The 18,399-nt window shown below is 37.9% G+C and overlaps 1 protein-coding gene across 8 annotated transcripts in view; it reads right to left on the bottom strand.

Annotated features, from left to right (window-relative positions):
* Positions 1–819: 819 nt before the first annotated feature.
* DISP1 (dispatched RND transporter family member 1) overlaps positions 820–18,399 on the bottom strand; it is an 85,032-nt gene continuing 67,452 nt past the window's right edge. For all 8 annotated transcript variants that reach the window (XM_086878822.1, XM_086878821.1, XM_086878819.1 and 5 more), the window contains 6 exons: positions 16,500–16,529; positions 12,788–12,911; positions 11,629–11,756; positions 11,103–11,200; positions 8,914–9,011; positions 820–4,475 (listed from right to left, as the gene is read on the bottom strand). In XM_086878822.1, the coding sequence (XP_086734948.1) occupies positions 831–4,475; positions 8,914–9,011; positions 11,103–11,200; positions 11,629–11,756; positions 12,788–12,911; positions 16,500–16,529 (4,123 nt within the window). In that variant the 3' untranslated portion in view covers positions 820–830. The remainder of the gene's footprint in view (positions 4,476–8,913; positions 9,012–11,102; positions 11,201–11,628; positions 11,757–12,787; positions 12,912–16,499; positions 16,530–18,399) is intronic.

Below are 18,399 nucleotides of genomic sequence, written 5' to 3'. Positions count from 1 at the left end.
CAGTAGATTAACTCTGTGGGAAAAAGTTCAGCATTGCAAAGCACTTCATGTCCAATTTTACAACTCCTGATTTTACATACGCCTGTCAGCTGCATAAACTGTATTTTTGTTGTCATCACTGAGAAGTCAATAATGTTCACTGACTATTGTTCCCACCTGTATTCTCTGGTATGTAATGGTAAGGTCTATACACTAACTGCCAGGAAGGCAGTTTAAAATGTTTTACTGAACTATATACACAGAAATGCAGCACAGGCAGTGCAAATGCTGCAGCCCTCCAAGTGCTTTTCTTTAGATTTTGTTAGGATCGATAGTTAAAAATATTCCCCAAACAGGCTACCCTGGGAGAGATGGTCTGTCAAACAATACTGAAAGAACACAGTTAGTCCTGCTGCTGTTTCAAGGTGTGCAGAAGCCTGCCAAGGCAGCAGTAGAATAAAGGTGAATGACATACTCAGGAAATGTGGCAATCTCAGTCTGCCCTAAACGTTATTGATCTCACAAGCCCTGGCTTCAGAACAGGGAGAGTTTCTTTGCAAGGCTTTATTTCTTGAGATGGTTTATAAGGAGAAATCCAACACTAATGCCCTGGAACAAAACCTAAATGAAGTGCAATCCACCTTATGAGTTATAGCAAAAAAACATTCTGGACAACATCAGGTTTTACTACATGTAACGGCTTTATGAAATGTATAAATGCTATTGTTCTATAAAATACATTTTTCATTCTAAAAGGCAAATTATTATTCATATTTATTCAGGACTTTCCTTTCTAGAGCCTTAAACTTACTTTTAAAAGAAAGACGCAAGATTGCCAACTTAAAGGTTTATTATAGTGTTTTTATTAACAAACTTTCATTGGAAAGTTCTGGGCGCATTAACATAGGAGGCACATTGGCTTCGACGTTTGGCATTTGACAGTCAACAGAATTGCACTTCACTGCGATTGCCTTACCACAACAGTGTGAACTTTCATGGCAACCCTCGGAGCGAGCTTCTCTCCCTGACCTGGTCAGCAGGTGTTTTTTATCATTTTGGTCAGCCTTCAAAACTCGGTCATTCTGCAAAGAACGCTGATCTATCTTGCCCTCAGCTTTCTTTTTCTGCTTTGACAGAGAGGCTTTCTTGCTTTCCACCCCGTTCGCTTCTGTACCACCCTTTTCATCACACTTGTCTATCTGCTGAGAGAATCCCTTTTGGTTATTTGAGATGCTGTTCTCACATTCAGAGCAACGCACTATTAGAGGTGCTGCGTTTCGGCAGAGGAACTGTGAGGAGCTCATCACCTTTGGAGCAGTTCTTACGTTTTCCTCTGGGTTTTGATGAGCATGTGTATCTGTTCTGTTCATTCTTTGATGTGCCTGGAACTGTTGCACTGACTGAAGGAAAAAATTTTTAGGCAGAGAGTTTTGTGTCATCGTTCTTTTGAGCCTTCCTTGAAGGCAGCTGCAGTGGAGGACATGCTGGACTGGATGCACGTAACCCTCGGCAGCTTGCTGTAAAGCATTTATGGGAGCTACAGAGCTTTGGATCTGCATGGACCCCGGGGAAGGAGAACACTGGTAACAGAAGGTGTCACTTAACTGCTGACAGGAGTGTGGACTCCACTTCACTGCCACCTGCTTATATGCATCAGGACAGCTACACTGCCTGTTTTGAGAGAAAATTGGGCATACGGTGTGTTGGTCAATAGATGTCTGCAGCATAGCTGAATTAGCAACATTTTTGATGCCTTTACTAACTTCACTATTATAGGCTGGATGCATAGGCACACATGAGTTTTGGGGCCTGCTGCTGAAGAGCTCTGAGCAGATATGAGTTTCTTCATATGTTACCTTCTCTGCAGGGTTACAGATTCTGGTTTGTGATGCCAGAGGTTCAAGCTCATAGTGCTCATGCTCCATTTCTGGTTTCTGACTCCTGGAGTCCAGCTGATACTTGCTAACAGGATGTGATTTGTTTTGGCTTCTGCCCCCTTGGGCTCCTGAAAAGGCCTGAGAGAAGGCATTACACCGCAGTTTTTTTGGTAGTGGGATCTGGCCACAAGTGCCCTGGGGCCCAAGGCATCGGCACATGCACTGGAAGAAGAATGTTGCGAAAGCCCAGCTAATGCACATTATAAGCATCATGAAAGTGCCAAGCTGAGTGTATGCCAACACTGTTGAGGGCATCATCATTGCCCCAGCTACAAATGTAGTCAAGGCAGCCATTGCAATAGCAGAACCCATGCGGCTTAAAGAAAAAATGACTTTCCCCTCCCGGTCAGGGTCAGGGGCTAAGCGATAAGCCACTCCATAATGAACAGCAAAGTCCACTGACAAGCCAACAGCCACTGAGATTGTGACAGATTCCAACACGTTCAGCTCCCACCCAAGAAGAACCAGAGACCCTACAGTGACAAAAATAGTTCCAGCTATTGAAACTATTGCATAAAGGCTTATGATTATGTTCCAAGTTGTAAGAAGCATTACGCTAAATGCCACGGCAACTGAAAGGCCCATGGCAATCAGAGTACCATCAGAAAGACTGTCCTGAAGATCGTAAAATTCAAGGTTACTTACAAACCAACCACTGCTAAGACCTTCAGGAGCAGAACTAAGCTCATTTGAAATCCATGAGTCCACCTCTTTGTAGAACTGATGCATTTTCTCATAAGCCAGTGTGAAGAGGTAGGTGCTTTGGAACTCCAACACCACTGCCCTGATGGTGTCATTAAGGTCAAAGCGAGGCCCTGGGGTTTTGCTGTCTAAGTGGTACCCTGTGCTTCTTTCTAGCTCCATTATAGCTCTCTTGATACATAATTCAAAAACTTCTTGTTTGTATGGGAAGCTCCAGTGGCTGCAGCAGGGATAAAGTGATGGCTCATCACAGTCTTGATTTTCCATCCACTGTTTAAACGTTTCAATGAAGCAGCTCGTGAAGTCTTGTTCTTCCGTCTGATAAAAAAAGGTTTGATTTCTTAACTTCTGACAGAAACGTAAAATCCAAACCTGTGAAGCTGGGCTAGCGATATTAAAACTGGTATCTAGCTGCAGCTCTCCTTTGCTTTTAGGGTTTAAAGGGTCACCATTATCCTCAGGTGTGACACCCCAGATTACTGTAATCGGCATGTGGAGCTCTTCTCCGTGGTGGACACGTTCAAACATAAAGAGTTTTTTGTATTCTGCATCGTATCGTTCAAATGGGTGAGAAGACCTAAATACCTGAAACTCAGAAAGCTCCAACGACGGCAGTTTCATCTTTGGATTTACACACACGATATATGCTCCACCAATTGTTAAGGCAAGGAACCAGAAAAGCCAAATATACCGAAATTTGATAACAATGCATGGCAAAACTTTCTCAAAAAATATCCTGGATGCCTCTGAGACTGCAAAAATAATCTTGTGGAACATTTGGCACAACACTGTCCAGCAGTTTTTGTTGTTGTATACCCTCTGCTGAGGTTTCTTAAAGCAACTGAAAATATTGAGAAGATATCGTTCATGTAATACAACTACGGCAGGCAGCCATGTTACCATCAAAACATAATTCACCAGAATGGCAGTGCCAGCATAAACACCAAAACACCTGATTGCTGTGATATTGCTGACATAATTAGCATAGAAGGCAGCAGCGGTTGTAAAACTCGTGACAAACATGGAAAGAGCAGCATGTTGCAATGTGATGCTCACCGTCTCAGAGGTTCCAGCATGAGGTTTATCAAACTTTGTGTAGTTCCAAACATCACATAGGACAAAAGCATCATCTGCTCCAATCCCAACAAGAATAATCAATGCAGTGAGATTCATGAATGGAAAGAACTCAAAATTAAATACTACCCGATAGAGAAAATAAGAAATAATCAAGGAACTAATTATTGCAAACATAGTCATCAGCGTGATAAACATGGACTTGGTGTACACACACATAACTAACAGAACAATTACAATGGCTATGGCAGGATACACAGTATCCATCAACAAGTAATCTTGAAACAACCTATGTTTTATTCCAAACTCAATTCCCATGACGGTTGTTACACCATCAGAAGCGTTCCAGTTCTCAAAGTTATCTAGGTAAATACTCATCATGCTTTCCCCTTTCTCAGTGGGAGAGAAGAGCATGCTGTATTTTAAAGCTGGTAAGACATAGTCAGCTGTCTTTGGGCTTAGGAAATCCTTGTCCACTAGGTAGTGAAGGATCTGGTAAACAGCATTGTACTTGGTACATTTGCGAGGCACGTTTGTACACTTGAGCTGGTCCTTCCTCTTGGCATTCATATCCCAGCAGTCCGGCCCCAGGGTCCCGTTGTAGTAGTATTTGGCACAAGTGCGAAGCAGCTTCAGGGTGTGAGAGACATCCCGTTCAACAATTTTCTGACACGATGACCTGTTGTTCAGAATAGCAATATAGTTTCCCAGTGTCCAGCTGGGACAGCATGAAGCAGCAGTGGCTCTCTGGCAAAGATCACCAAACTGGGAATGGGATCTGATCTGTATAAAGACAGACAGGGAGAAAAATCCTATTTACAGTTTGAAACATTCAGTAACCAAAAAAACCAACCCAAGAAACAGCTTTAAATTATGAAAATTCAGTTTACAGTCCTTCGGTGTTAGCATTTTAAATTCTTATTTCCACACACACTGCTTTTGATCCTCTTACATGCAGCAGACTAAACCAGCCTGTATACAGACTTGTCACAATGGCAAAGAATTGGTAGAAATGTTAAGAGTATTATTTGAAGACCCACTGAGGTGTTTTGTTTCTTTCCAGACAGAGGACTGGTAACTCTCTTCTATTATCTCATGCTATACTCCTGAGAATAAACGATCAGCCATACATCAGTGAAGTTTCATTCTGCTTGAAATCATATCCTGAAGTTCCTAGCAGAGGCAAGGACTTACCATCCTGAAAGGAAGGATGTGACAGCTTTACCATAACTTCTATCACCTGATGTCTCTTCTACAACCCTGATTTTATGTCTCTTTTAGCTCTTGTACACCTGGCAGGCACTGTCTCCAAACAGCTCTACCCAGGCAATGCATGTCCCTAAAGTCATGCAGAATTTCCAAAGCACGAGCACAAGATAATTCCACTGTCATGAAGCACCCCAAAATAACAGGTCATGCCCCTGAACAGTGCACCCCCAGTGCATGACACATTCTGCTTAAAGATTCTCCTAACTGAATGAGTCTTAATCCCTCATGGGGATATTTTTCCTTTGCTTCTAGAATACTCCAGATTTAGTTGGAGACAGTAAGAGCACGATTTAGCTAAATCACCACAAGACACTTCTATGTAAATGGAAAGTAACTATAAACCGTGAGTAAAACTCTTAAGTAACTAGGTTAGATCAGGGAAATTTTCTCAACTCAATCTTTGCAGGGCTTGAGGAATAAAAGTCTCAAGAAACAGAACTTCTGTTATGTGACAAAGTAGAATTAGTCCTTCCAATAGTTAAGATATATGTAAAAGTTCTGTTTTGATCAAGTTACACAGAATGAATACATATTAATACAGTCACATAAATAAAGCCACATGCTTCAGATTTTACAGGAGTGTACCCTGAAACAGTTGTCCATGTATGCTTTAAATACAGGTGATCTGAAAGAAACCACTTAGCCTCTTTTTTCTTTCTTCAGCAAAATTGCACAAGCTTATTATTAGCAATCCTTCATAATACACACCAAAAAAATACATTTGGGGATTCTCTCAGCAGTTAGAAAAGCTTTAATATGGACCAAATTTTGTCAACCAGTTTCTGAACAATAACAAACTGGCATTCCAAAAAAACAGGATAATTCACATTTGATTGTTTCCAGATAAAAACACTCACACATGCAAACTCAGGAAAAACTGAACAACCTACTAAATAAAAGGAAGCACTGGAATAGCATATCTGTGTTTTTCATGGCATGTCTCCAGGTTAGTCCTATGAGGATATAATAGGCAAACTAGGAGGAAAGGATTGTATTGTCTTCTCTATGTATTCAGGTTCAAGATGGGACAATGAGGTTTATATACTTGCTGCAGGCCATAAACATTCACTGGCAAAGTAACTGCTGCCAAAGATAAAGTAACATGAGCTGGCAGCTGGAAATTAGAAAGTAAAATACAAAATTCAGCTCCTGATAGCTCATTAAAATACTATGTAAAATGTTAATAGATTGTAGCATTGGGCTTTGTTGGTGATCCAAAGGAACTGGAAAGGTCATTCTGGTGTTTCCAGACCTGGTCTGCCACTGGCACCACTTTAATTTACTTTGGAACAAGTAAAGAAACAGAGCTGTGCAACCTGCACGCATCTGTGGGCAGATCTGCCCAAATGACTCTCTGCAGTGACAGAGAATCACATATCCACCGCTTTGGGGAAGCAGTCTGAAGACATAATATACAGTCATTAAAGTTTATAAAATAACTGTTTACAGTTTATAGGGAAAACATTCTGCAATTAACAGGTGAAAAAAAACCAAACCTCCTCTTATCCAAGTAGTAAAAGAATTAGAACACCTCCTATAACTATTTTTTTCTAAAGTTTCCATGAAGATTATGGAAATAGCATATGCTGAACAGCTGCAGAGTAGAGCCCCTAAGTGTCAGTAAAACTTATAGTTAAAGTAGTTACAAGCAGATGGGAATACAATTAATACACAGAGGATATGCTGTTAGTTCCATACTAAAGCAAATACTGGTTGGCGCTGATACTCTGCTTATCATCAGAAAAATATATAAATTCTAAGGTTTGCACATCCAGCAAGCAGTGCCTGGTTTTCCTGTCTTTGAATAGAGAAAGCTTTAGCACTTAATTCAACAGAACTGTGACCCTAAACAGGCATGGACTCAAAACCAAAAATAAATACAGCCAGAAAAGAGTCTGTAAGACCAGAAGGTCACCAAAGTCATGGATTTTTTGTTATGGCTGCAGTGCAAGTCAGCATCCTCTCCCTCCCTAGGGACTGGCCACTAGCAGAACTTAGCATATGTGGGACACAGCACAGCACTTTGTGAGTTCTAAGAAGTGTTAGAAGTACTTGAAACTGCTAGAAAGTGTTAAAATAATTAAAAATTCTATTTGTAAGTGACAAGCATTTTAAAAACAAGCTCTAAAAAAACTTCATCCTTTCTGAGCCCTGAGTATCTAATTTTTATAATAAATTTACACGCACAGACTAACAGTAATAGCAAAACCTAACCATATTAATTTACTATACTATCCAAAAATCAATGCTAGCATGATGCACTGTTGTTCTGCTCAGCTGAGGTGTTCAAATACTTTATTCCTAAGTAATTTACAAGTAAAGATCTACAAAAACTTTATTTAGAACAATATTCTTTATAAATATCTACACAACTGTGGCTGTAGATGATGCAGCAAACATTTCATTTTCTGAAGTGTTCTTATTTCAAAAGAAGAGCTGGTTTTATGGGGCGTGTTTGTTGTAGTAAAGTAGTTTCATCTTTCCCTCAGGAAGTATAGCAGTATTTGATAAAATACATTATTATCAAGGTGAGCAGATAGGGAGGAACAAAAGAAAAAATTCCCAGGAGTAATGCAATCATAACAGAAATATTCTTCAGAGGTAACTAACTGTCCTCTGTTAAACAGAAAGATGTTTTTTAATTCAGACTTGATTGCTTTGCAATGATCTGCACTACCTGGGATATGCCTGCATCAGCTGCCTGTGTGACTAAACAACAGTTAAAGGCACAGATTAGCATCTCCTCCCTCAGTCTCAATTTTCACCCTTGTGAAAGGTTATTCTCCCCTGGATCTCCTGATTGAACTGGTGATATGATGACTCCCTAGCTCAGCTCCTTCAAACTGAGCTGGGCTGCTCCTGTACTCTGCTCACCTGGCTTGTTCTGATTGCAAGAGATAAGGGATAAAACCACACGAGCCATCCTGTCAGTGCTATCATCTCTGGTGGGGAAATAAGGAACACTTCATGAGCATGTGAGGACAAAACCCAATTACATCAAGGGAGGCCAACCAGGACAAAATGCCTGTCAGCAGACTGCCAAGGGAGATTCATTTCACTACAGCTCAACATTTTAAGCCAACAAACGATGGCTGTTGTAGAGAAAACAGTTTGGGAATTCGATAAATTGATACAGTTGTCTAATAGGCAATGATCAATGTAACAATGAAAATATTTCTCATTAAATAATTGAGAAATATTAATTAGGTTGTCTATGATTATTTTTGTTTTGGAGAAGAGAAAAATGGAAATAATTTGTTCAGTATTAACAAATGAAAAACATATTGCTTCATTTCCATGCAAAGTCATCAGTATGTGAACCAAAGTTCATGGTTAATCAGAGGTTCAAAGGAGCTCACTCCAGCAAGTGTCAAGCTTATATTTTACAGATAAAGTTAAAAGAGAAAATTAATATTACTCTTCAAGTACCATTATCCACATCTAATTAACTGGGCTGTATTTCTAGCTACTTTACCTAAGGTCCTTGCCTCTACATTGCCAACCTACTCTAAAGTAACAAAAAAAATTAATTTCTGTGATCCACTGGGTGTCAGAGAAACCTGCATATACTATGAGATTATAGCTAGTTCACCTGGAGGTGAAAACTCAAGAAAAATCAATTATTTGCTGGGACCCAAGAACAAAACTCCCTGGAATAATATTCTATGAGGAAACACACAGTAAAAGTTAAGATAGTTCTTTCCTGAAACAACCCTCTTCTACCCAATTCTGGATGCTATTAGTAGAAAACTCAAAGAAATCCCCTGATATATAACCTGATCTACAAATTGAAAGTTGTTTTCTAACTGCATGTACATGCTGACAGACCATTTGGCAGGAGCTGAACCACATAAAGTCCTCTCATATGGTACTGGATGGCAGTGGGCAGCAAAACAAAGTTTCAAATGCATGCTCTTTATCTGTAAGTGAAACAAATGCCATATTGACTTACCCTCAAGTTGTCTACATTGCACATTGACTTAATTGCATTCAAATTCCATAAATTCTCTCCTTCTGTTGATGTAAACACCACTCGTGAATAGCGATCACCTGAAATTACAGAAGGGGGTTTTCACTGATTGTTTGGGTGGCCCTGGTATCAAAGGCTGAGGCAAAATCCCACCATTCAAATGACACACATGAAATCTGTGTCGAGTCATGGGAATTCACCTCCTTTTCAAGATGAGCTGTTTATCTGTAAGGCTCACTCCACATAAAAGTTTCCATTTCCTTAAAGTGCTTATAGTAAATATGGCATCTTCAATACTACATACCACTCAGAAGCTCTACAGACTTCCATTCAAGCAAACTATCTTCTGAAATATGACAAACAAATAAAAATCAAAAGATCTAATCAGCAAACTATGAAATTCTTGGCACAGCATAATGGCAGTACACTGATAATAGTAATCAAAGGCTGATTTAGTAAGTCATTTGGGAATATAAATAATAATTATAAAGCTGTTTCTACAAGAATGTTTTTGCTTTAGAAGCAAATGACTGCAGTGGAAATTGTTGTGATATCCTTGAGGCCATTTTCAAGAATTCCACAGTTTAGACACATGGAGCTTAAATTACAAATTAAATCGCATTTATCAGAAGACAGATTTAGGAAAGGAAATAATTACTTAGTGGCAGTGAGATCTGTCTGCAGAGCTCAGAAGGGAAACAAATATACAAACACAAATATATAGTACTGCTTAACACAGTACGGTACTTTGGGTTAAGAAACATTATCATATTAATTAAAATATTCAAAAAAACCCAAAAGGCAGATTTTTTCCCACTGTTGTGAAGCTGCAGAATTTTTGCCTTCCACAAGGCTGCCATGAAATGATGCAATGACAGTGCTTCATGGTCTCCAACCATGCTTTAGGATCAAGAGAACTGATATCTAGAGATCACACAAAGAAAGATACCAGGAATGACAAAAGTGGGTCAAGAGGAAATCAACTGTTTTCTTTACATAATGGACTGGCAAATTTTCCCACAGAAATGCAATTCCTTCATGACTGTCACAACTGAGACTATGCAGAAACAGCAGAGGAAAGAAGGAGAGTGAGACTGTGCAGAACAGCAGCCTGGATAAGAGGAGTTAGTTCTGTTTCAAGTTAATGCTCAGCAGAGTACCAAGCACACTTCCTCTCCCCTACTCATGATATGCCTCGGTCTAATTTAGCTCTGTTCACGGGAGCAGAAATTATGACCTTGCTCCCATCCTCTCACTTAGATGTAAGACCATACTGTAATTGAAAAGAAATAATAAAAATCTGTTCTTCAGCCCAGTTTTCCCTGGTCATTGCTCTCTTAGACCAAGCAATCTAAATAAATAATTTCACAATTGTGTTTTTGTGCTCTGTTATCAGCTCTCACATGTGGAAGTAGCCACAAAAGAGCTCAGGCCCTTCTATAAATAGAGGCAAGATCTACATCTCTCTGCCAAAACAGGATTTATCAAAGTTCTGCAGTGTGCCTTGCAAAAAGTCAAAAGACTTTGTCTTTTTTGTCCTCTAGTTTAACTTAGTCAGCTTTATAAGCCTACAGCGCTTTAAGGGGGGGACATTTTCTTTTTCTATTTCTTTGAGGAGGATATTTTCTTTGTTGTGGTTTTTTTGTTGTGGGGTTTTTTCCCCATAAACAAACCCCTATATTCTGTACAAAATATAACTGGTGGGTGCCTTTAGGACATATACAGGAAAAGTATTTTGATTTAGGTTTTTAAAAATTAAGTTAATGGCATGGACAAAACTCAATTTCTTCCCAAATGTGAATTAAAGACTACATCTCTAGCCACACAGAAAACACTGATTTTACAATGGTCAATACTACCAAGAACTAATAAAATTCTTTACAGGAAATGGGAACAGTTAAAGGAAGCACTTCAAGCAAATACAGTTTATTCTGAGGAAGAGCCAATAGAATAGAACCAATAAGGCAAAACTTTAAATAATTCTGAAAGTAACTTTGAAATATTTCAGACCAATTTTATCAAGATTTCTGCATGGAGAAAGAAGGTGTTTATTGTGCATATATATTAAGTAAAAAATATCTTCCTAATATGGCATACAATATACAAAAGAGTTCAGAAAACTCTGAACTGTCAGAAGTTTTTAGCCTTCTTTGTATCATTTCTCCACTTACTTGGAATATCACAGAAAAAGGTATCCTTGTGGAAGTTCCAGTCTGCTTGCCTCTTCTCTCTTTCATAGTGATCATCTGACCATCTGTCATCTTGATGACTAAACCAGAATAAAGAGTTTTGCTTTACCTTAGCAAAGAAATTATTAAAAGAAGCACCATCCAAAGAAGTCACGCAGCTTAACAGCTCTTACACATGAGAAAACATATTTTTACCAATGCAATTTTGGTATAAAAAAACCCAAACAGCAATTTACATTTTTCTTTAAAATTAAGAGACTTCAAATGAAAGGACATTGAGTCCACTACTGAAAATATCCATAGAGAAAAGTAAAATTAAACATTTTTTTCAAAACCTTGGAATGGGAAATATCTACCCTGATATGAAAGGCCTTAAGAACTGTAGAATATTAGATTCTGTATTTATTGAAATCAGTGGCAGTATATATATTTACTTCAGAGGATACTGGTACAATGTACATACAAAACCACCAATAAAACAAAATGTAATTTTATTATAAAGTCTTACCTTTTAGCTTGCTCATCTGCATATTTGAAAGGATAGTTTGCAAGTGTGGCTTTGTACCCTGTGTTTTTCACCATGTTGTTCCATGTGACCAATCTCTGTCCTATGGCAGTCCCTCTGGGCTCAAAACCCTAAGGGGGGAGAAGCACAAAATGCTTTTCATTCTTCAGCTGAAATGGGAGAGTGGAAACATGATCAAAGTGATGGATAGTTTTCATTATAAAGCATAATTACTCCAGGCATCTACTTTTAGGGGTAAAATGCTTTATGACAAGTCAGACAAAATAATGACTGACTGTAGAGAATGACAAGGGATTAAGAATTCTTGCACGTCCTACTGCTCTCCTTGAGAAGAGATGATGATTTAGTTCATCAAATGTTCAACACCTGGTTTTCAGAGGAAGGGCATTCTACAAAGTCCTCTTCTGTATCTCAATTATCACTCTTAATTGATTAAATATGATTAAAAACTGTCAAGTATTTCTTCTCTATTTCTCCAAGAACAAGGCAAATATTTAAATAATTTTGAAAGTGACTTTGAAACAATTTTAACAACCTGGCTGTTTGCAAGAAATATCCATTACATATGGATGTGTACAGATACACATAATATACCATAAATAACAATAACTTACAGGAACAGTTTATTTTTATTTGAGGATAATAATTAAATGCCACATTTTCAATAAAAATCCTGAAAGCTACTCATTCTTATGACAACTCATGAAAATTAAAAAATGATTGCAATATTTAATAGAATCTGATAAAAATTACTTTTAGCCTTTCAATATGGCTATCACTTCATCCCCAGAAGGAACTTAGAATCCTCTCTCCTTTAATAGATCCTGGCCCTCATTCTTTGACACCTGATTTAGAACACATGGTCTGTGCTGCGCATCTAAAGCTGGGATGAATTTACATTATTCAATCTGAAGCAGTTCTGCTGAAGAACACATGACCTCAGCAAAATGCAGAGGGAATGGAAACTAGTGGGTAACATTCTCTGATGGCAACTGCAGCTTTGTATTATCATTTGCTGCTCCAATGTCAAGATTCAATACTGTATCAATTGCTGTACTTGCATTTGCTGTTTACCGGTTCCACTGGAAAAAAAATGGCAAACAAAAGATACTTATTTGACAACTGATTGATATTGACTTACCAGCAGTGGATCAGAGAAATCTGGAAGATCTGGAACTAATATTCCCACGAGTGCACACACCACTATGAGCACGGTGCACATGCCCAGGACCACCACGGGCCAGTCGGCGATGAGAGCGGCGTAGCTACGGGAGAGGAGCAGGGAGAGGTGCTACAGCAATGACAGCTGCACACAGAACTAATCCATACTTCTCTAAAGAGCTTTTCAGGTTAGACTAATATTTTTCCCCAGGATTCTGACAAAAATGCAAGTGTATCCATGATTGTGAACTACTAGAAAAATATGCTTTGTCAAAAATTTAGTGAGAGAAAATATCACTACTTGGGGATTTTTTAAACTTAAACATTTTAAAGAAAAAAATCCAAGCAAGAAAAATACCTGTTTTAAAGTTGAACCCAAAGAAAACATTTCCTCTATTTTTAAAATAGTCATTAAAACAATAATTGAAAAACAATTGAAAATTGAAAAACAATATTGAAACCTTACATACTCATGATCCATGAAATCTGTTGTAGTTCAAAGATGCAAGAGGTTGGCAAAATGATACATATACAAACCAACATTAACTGTCTAGTTTCAGAGCATAACATCCATCCTTGGATTTTAACACCTAGATCATTCTAAATTTTATGAGTGGAAGATCTGTTATATGCTAACCTAATTTTCATTATTTTTGTAAAATATCTTTATTTTTGTAAAATATCTTAATTTTTTTTAATTCAAGAGAAATGTTCAGAAAATTAAGTGAGAACAAGAAATCTTATTTCTGAAATATTTTTCTTACAATAAAGACTTGAATTCATAGAGTTTACATTTCAAAAGCAGAACTGTCTAATACTGGGAGCAAAGAGAGTAAAGGCATTAGAAAAGTAATTACTACAGGCTATGAATCCTTCTATATGAATGGTCTCTGTACACATTAGATATTGATGAAGAAGATCTCCACTTTTATTTCCTCCTCAACCTACAAGCAGCAAAACATGAAAGTTTATAGCAGAGAGCTCCTTTATGTATTTCTACTGTCTTGAAGATTATGGCTCTTTTTCAACTTTAAGAGCAACTTGCTAATTAATTACAATACAATTATCAGCTCAACCACAATTTTCTTGTCCCACTGCTAAGAAGGCAGGGATTGTCCATCTCCCCACTCCAGCAAGCAGTTTCCCAGTGTCCTGACTGCAAAATCAGTGGCATGAGCAAGCTTATTCCTGTTTTTCCATAGCACGTAGAAATAGGCACCTCTAAGGGTCTAAGTAGAGCTTTGAGGAGCAAGGAAATCCAAAGCACTGGGTGTTTCTCCGTTTGCCATTAAGTAAACATGGAATAATTCTGACATGCTCACACAAGAGGTTAATTAGCAAAAGCTTGAAAAGCAATCTGAAGTCAAAGTTTTCATTGAAGTCAATCACAAAGGGGCAGCCTGCCAAATGAGCAACTGTACAAACTAGAAGTGAAGTAAATGACCTAATAGAATTTTCCTATTTAAAGGACTAAATGTTTTTCTAAACACCAAGCTAGACTGACTAGCCATTACGGACATTTGCTCTGAATTCATAAAAGTTATACACAAAAGATTTATTTTCCTATTCATCACTAGTGCCAGATTTACAAAATTTTGACATGTTGTCTCTACAGTTCCATTCTCAGCTGAGCACTCTTAAATTGGGTAAATTCTTTCAGCTGTGAAAGAAACTCTCTCCTAAATGTTTAATGAGATAATAAGTCACATACAGAAAACAGTGAAGTGCTTGTTTACACCTGCAAATTTCTATTGTTTCTTTTACCATACTGAAATTCAGATAAGCCAAGGTAACCTGGGCTGACAAAAGAACTGACCACTCTATTTTTAATTTTACCTTTCTGAACAATATTTAGTGCTACTCAGGGCTCTAGGTCCAAGCAAGTTGCTAAAACCAGGCTCAACCCCCACCCACTGTACATGGCTAAAGAGGTGGCAGGTTTGTTTTTTTTTGCCCATTAAGAAGCTGCAACATAAGTTTAGTTACTTTTTTTTTTTCTCTGTGTGGAGGAAGCCACCACCCTGACAGATTGGACATTAACGACCTCTTGCCTGAAAATGCCCGAGTCCAAGGGGAAAATGCTTAAATCAATTCCTCAGTGGGGGAATCACATTCAGAAAGGATATCGTTAGTGCTAAGCACATCCTTTAGTAATTTTCTAAATCAGGATAAAACCTCCCACTTTTGGATGCCTAATTAAAACTGTTACTTGGTTGTGCAATGACCCAGACATACAGCAACACTTAAACCTTGTTTTTTTTTATCCAAAGTATTCCAGCACTGAATGATGAATTCACATAAGTTTGTCACTGAGTGAAATACCACTGTTTATGCCATTTTGCCCTGTTTTCAGTCTGTTGGAATGGTAGTAATTTTAGCCAGCTATGTATCATTAAAATTAATATGGCTTTCATTAATTTATTTCCTCCTGATGTTTTCCACACACAAAAAAAAGGTTTGGTTTGGTTTTAGTTGTTTTTAGTTTGTTTTTTTTTAAATTCATGCTTTAAGTAATTCAAAATGCTTAGGAGATACAGTAACTCAATCTGTATTTAGCACCACTAAAAGCACCACTCTTATCAAGTAATTTGTCCAAAGGTGATCCAAGACCTCAGATGATGTCTTCAGAAGAAGGTAAAAAAGAGAATGCTTAGGTTCTTTTCCTGTTTTAAGCACAATATGTGGCTAGTGACAAACTTTTCAATTCAGGGCCTATATACAAATGCCCTCAGGTCCAACCACTCCTCAGGCTCGTAGAGGCAGAAATGTACCATACATAGTTTCCGTACTGTAAAAAGCTCATTATGAACAACAGGTATTTGTGTGACCCAAATCATAATAAAACACAGGTTTCTGTAACTCAAAACAGATACTTAACAAACAGGCCCGCTCTTTACTGAAAACAAATCCTAAAGATGGATTGTGTTTTTAATGTATTTTCACTTGAAATGGTTTCTTGTTGCCATTCTGATGCACTGACAGTTTTAGATACAATGCTCTGTCATTTCCTCTGACCCTGCCATGCTACAGAACCTATACAATCCAAACCCAGTGCTCTAGATTGCATGGGGTTTTAGAAAGAATTAAAAACTACTATGATGAAATTTTCCGAAGCTGTCTGCCAGGTTTGTTTATCACTATTGATGATACAACTAAGCCACTTGTCAGAGCAACCCTTAATCAAAAAAGTACTGAGGCATGGAATATCCAGGCACAGGTCGTAATAAAAACACTATAAAATAGTTGAAAACAAGAAGCATTAAAACCTGCATAGATTTTTAAATTCTGGCCTAGTATTAATGATGGGATGGCTTTTCTGTCTGTAAGTAGAGCCTGAGTTTGGATATCCTGCATGTTCTATCCCGTTCCTGCTCCCTAAGGATTCACAGATATGTTATTAGGCATGTTAAAGAACTTGTCCCTGGCTCCTTGTTTCAGTGTTTATTTAGAGACCCATTGCAGATCAATTCTTCTAAATGTTGTTTGACCTTGCTGATACTATCTGCCTCCCTAGTTTCCCATGGCAGTTGCAGAAGTTTACTACCCACTGCCTAAAGAAATACTTTTAAAATCTGATTAAATTTGAATGTTTATTATTTTCTTTGAATATTCTTGCTTTGTACGGGGAATAACAGCTTTGCCATCACCTTTATAATTCCACAATCCTCAGCTGTGACAGCACTGAACCTTACCTTTTTGGTAACTTGAATGGTCTGGCTGGCCTGAAAGAAGAGAAAAAGAGAGTAATTGAGAATGCATGAAATATGCATGCACACACCAATTTGTTTAATTATTCTCATACATGGGTAAGCAAATAAATTATAAATATCAAATATTTTAGGATATGAATTATTTTGAAAGGCCCACAATCACATTCAATTGAGTCTTTGCAAACAAGTAGTTCAGAGAATAATTACAGCTACAGACAGCTGGGTTTTCAAATGTAGATTTTTATGCAGCTGATTTTTGGGATTACTATTCCAGAGGCTTTTCCAGTTTGCAACAAGCAACCAAATAAACTAATATGATAAAAATTCAATACTATTGAAAATCATGACAGGATGGAAACAGACAACCACAACACCATGTTCTTACTGTAATTCACAAAACTTCATAGTTGTCCTATGTAATTCCATTACAAAAATTTTTTTTTGGCCACAAATTCTGTCTTGCCATAATACAGGAAGTAGAATGACATGGGATACCTCTACAAAATATTTTAATGCAAATTTTTATTACTTCTTAAAAATCTAATATAAAGTATATTCTTTTGAGGAGGAGATAGCAAACCCAAGTGAAAACAATTCTTATCTAACACTGTTCAGTAGGTACTTCAATTTCTTAGCTACTGGACCAGTAAGAGTCACATAAATTTCACTTAAGGACCAGTTCATGAAGAATCTGCATTTCAAGAATGTGACATAAAATCACTCCAAAGTTGTAACCATACAATGGTTTCAGTTAAGTTATGATTTTGTTTTACCAAGGACACATTTAATATTACTTCTTAGAAAAAGTACAGAAAGCACTGATTTAAGGAGCAGGTACCTGCATAAAATAGATCACTTAGCAGCATCACTCTGAGGTTGCCAAAGCATAGATTGATATGCTTTCACACACAGATAAACAATTCAAACTTCAGACTCCTCAGGTGTTCAGAAAAACTTAATCCTCTACATAGAAATGAAATCTGCTGTTCTTCAAAGCTGTAAGAGTTGTTCACTACTACACAGTAGTAAGATTTGCTACTTTCAGCCATAAGGAAGTTGGAGAAAAGCAAGAAAGTTGGAGAAAAACAATCTGCAGTTGCAGAGTAACTCAAGGATTAAGGAAAGGTATAGACAAAGATTCTCTGCTGAATGCAGCCACAAAAGATTAAATTTATGAAGTCACCAACCCTCAGACTAGGCACACAAATCTGACTTCCAGAGGTACTAAATACACACAATTTTTCAACTGATGCTAATAATTTCTGGTAGCATTACAACAGACTCACCAGCAGCCAGAATGTACAGAAACTGAACTGAGTTCTGATATTACTTTGAACAGTAAATTCCCCAAGGCTGAAAAGAAGTTGTGGCAGGCTTGGGGGACTGCTCATTGTCTGATCTACACCCTCAACCACAAAACCAACTTTTCCCAACCCAGGCTAGAATGGAGGATCAGAAACCAGGTACTGAAGTCAAAACTCACTCAACTTTAATCTGAAGGGAGCAGTAACAGGACTCTGGATGAAGAGAAATGCTTAAACAGACAGTCCCTTTCATGAACTTGCACCAAGGCAGAGCACATGCTGAATGTGCCTTTACAACTGTAGGGAAAAGGGGGCAAAGCCACAGTGTTGAGAATAACAATTTTTTAAACTGCAGCACAGACTCCTGGGTTTACAGATGAGAGAGAAATATAACCAGACATATTTATTGTTAGTAAGGTGATTCAATCATGAATTTCTAGCTTTCATTTGTAAAGATCTGAATTTCCATATATATATTCAGTCACTTGTTTTTGTCTGTGCCATAATGAGCTCTGCCATGAGTAATAGGATCAGACAACGCTTTGGCACAAGCAGAGCCACCCAATGACAATGCTCAG

Source organism: Cyanistes caeruleus, chromosome 2, assembly GCF_971803275.1.
Source record: "Cyanistes caeruleus chromosome 2, bCyaCae1.hap1.1, whole genome shotgun sequence".
NCBI classification, from domain to species: domain Eukaryota; kingdom Metazoa; phylum Chordata; class Aves; order Passeriformes; family Paridae; genus Cyanistes; species Cyanistes caeruleus.
The sequence above is the reverse complement of the archived record's forward strand: the minus strand, read 5'-3'. Positions and strand labels throughout refer to the sequence as shown.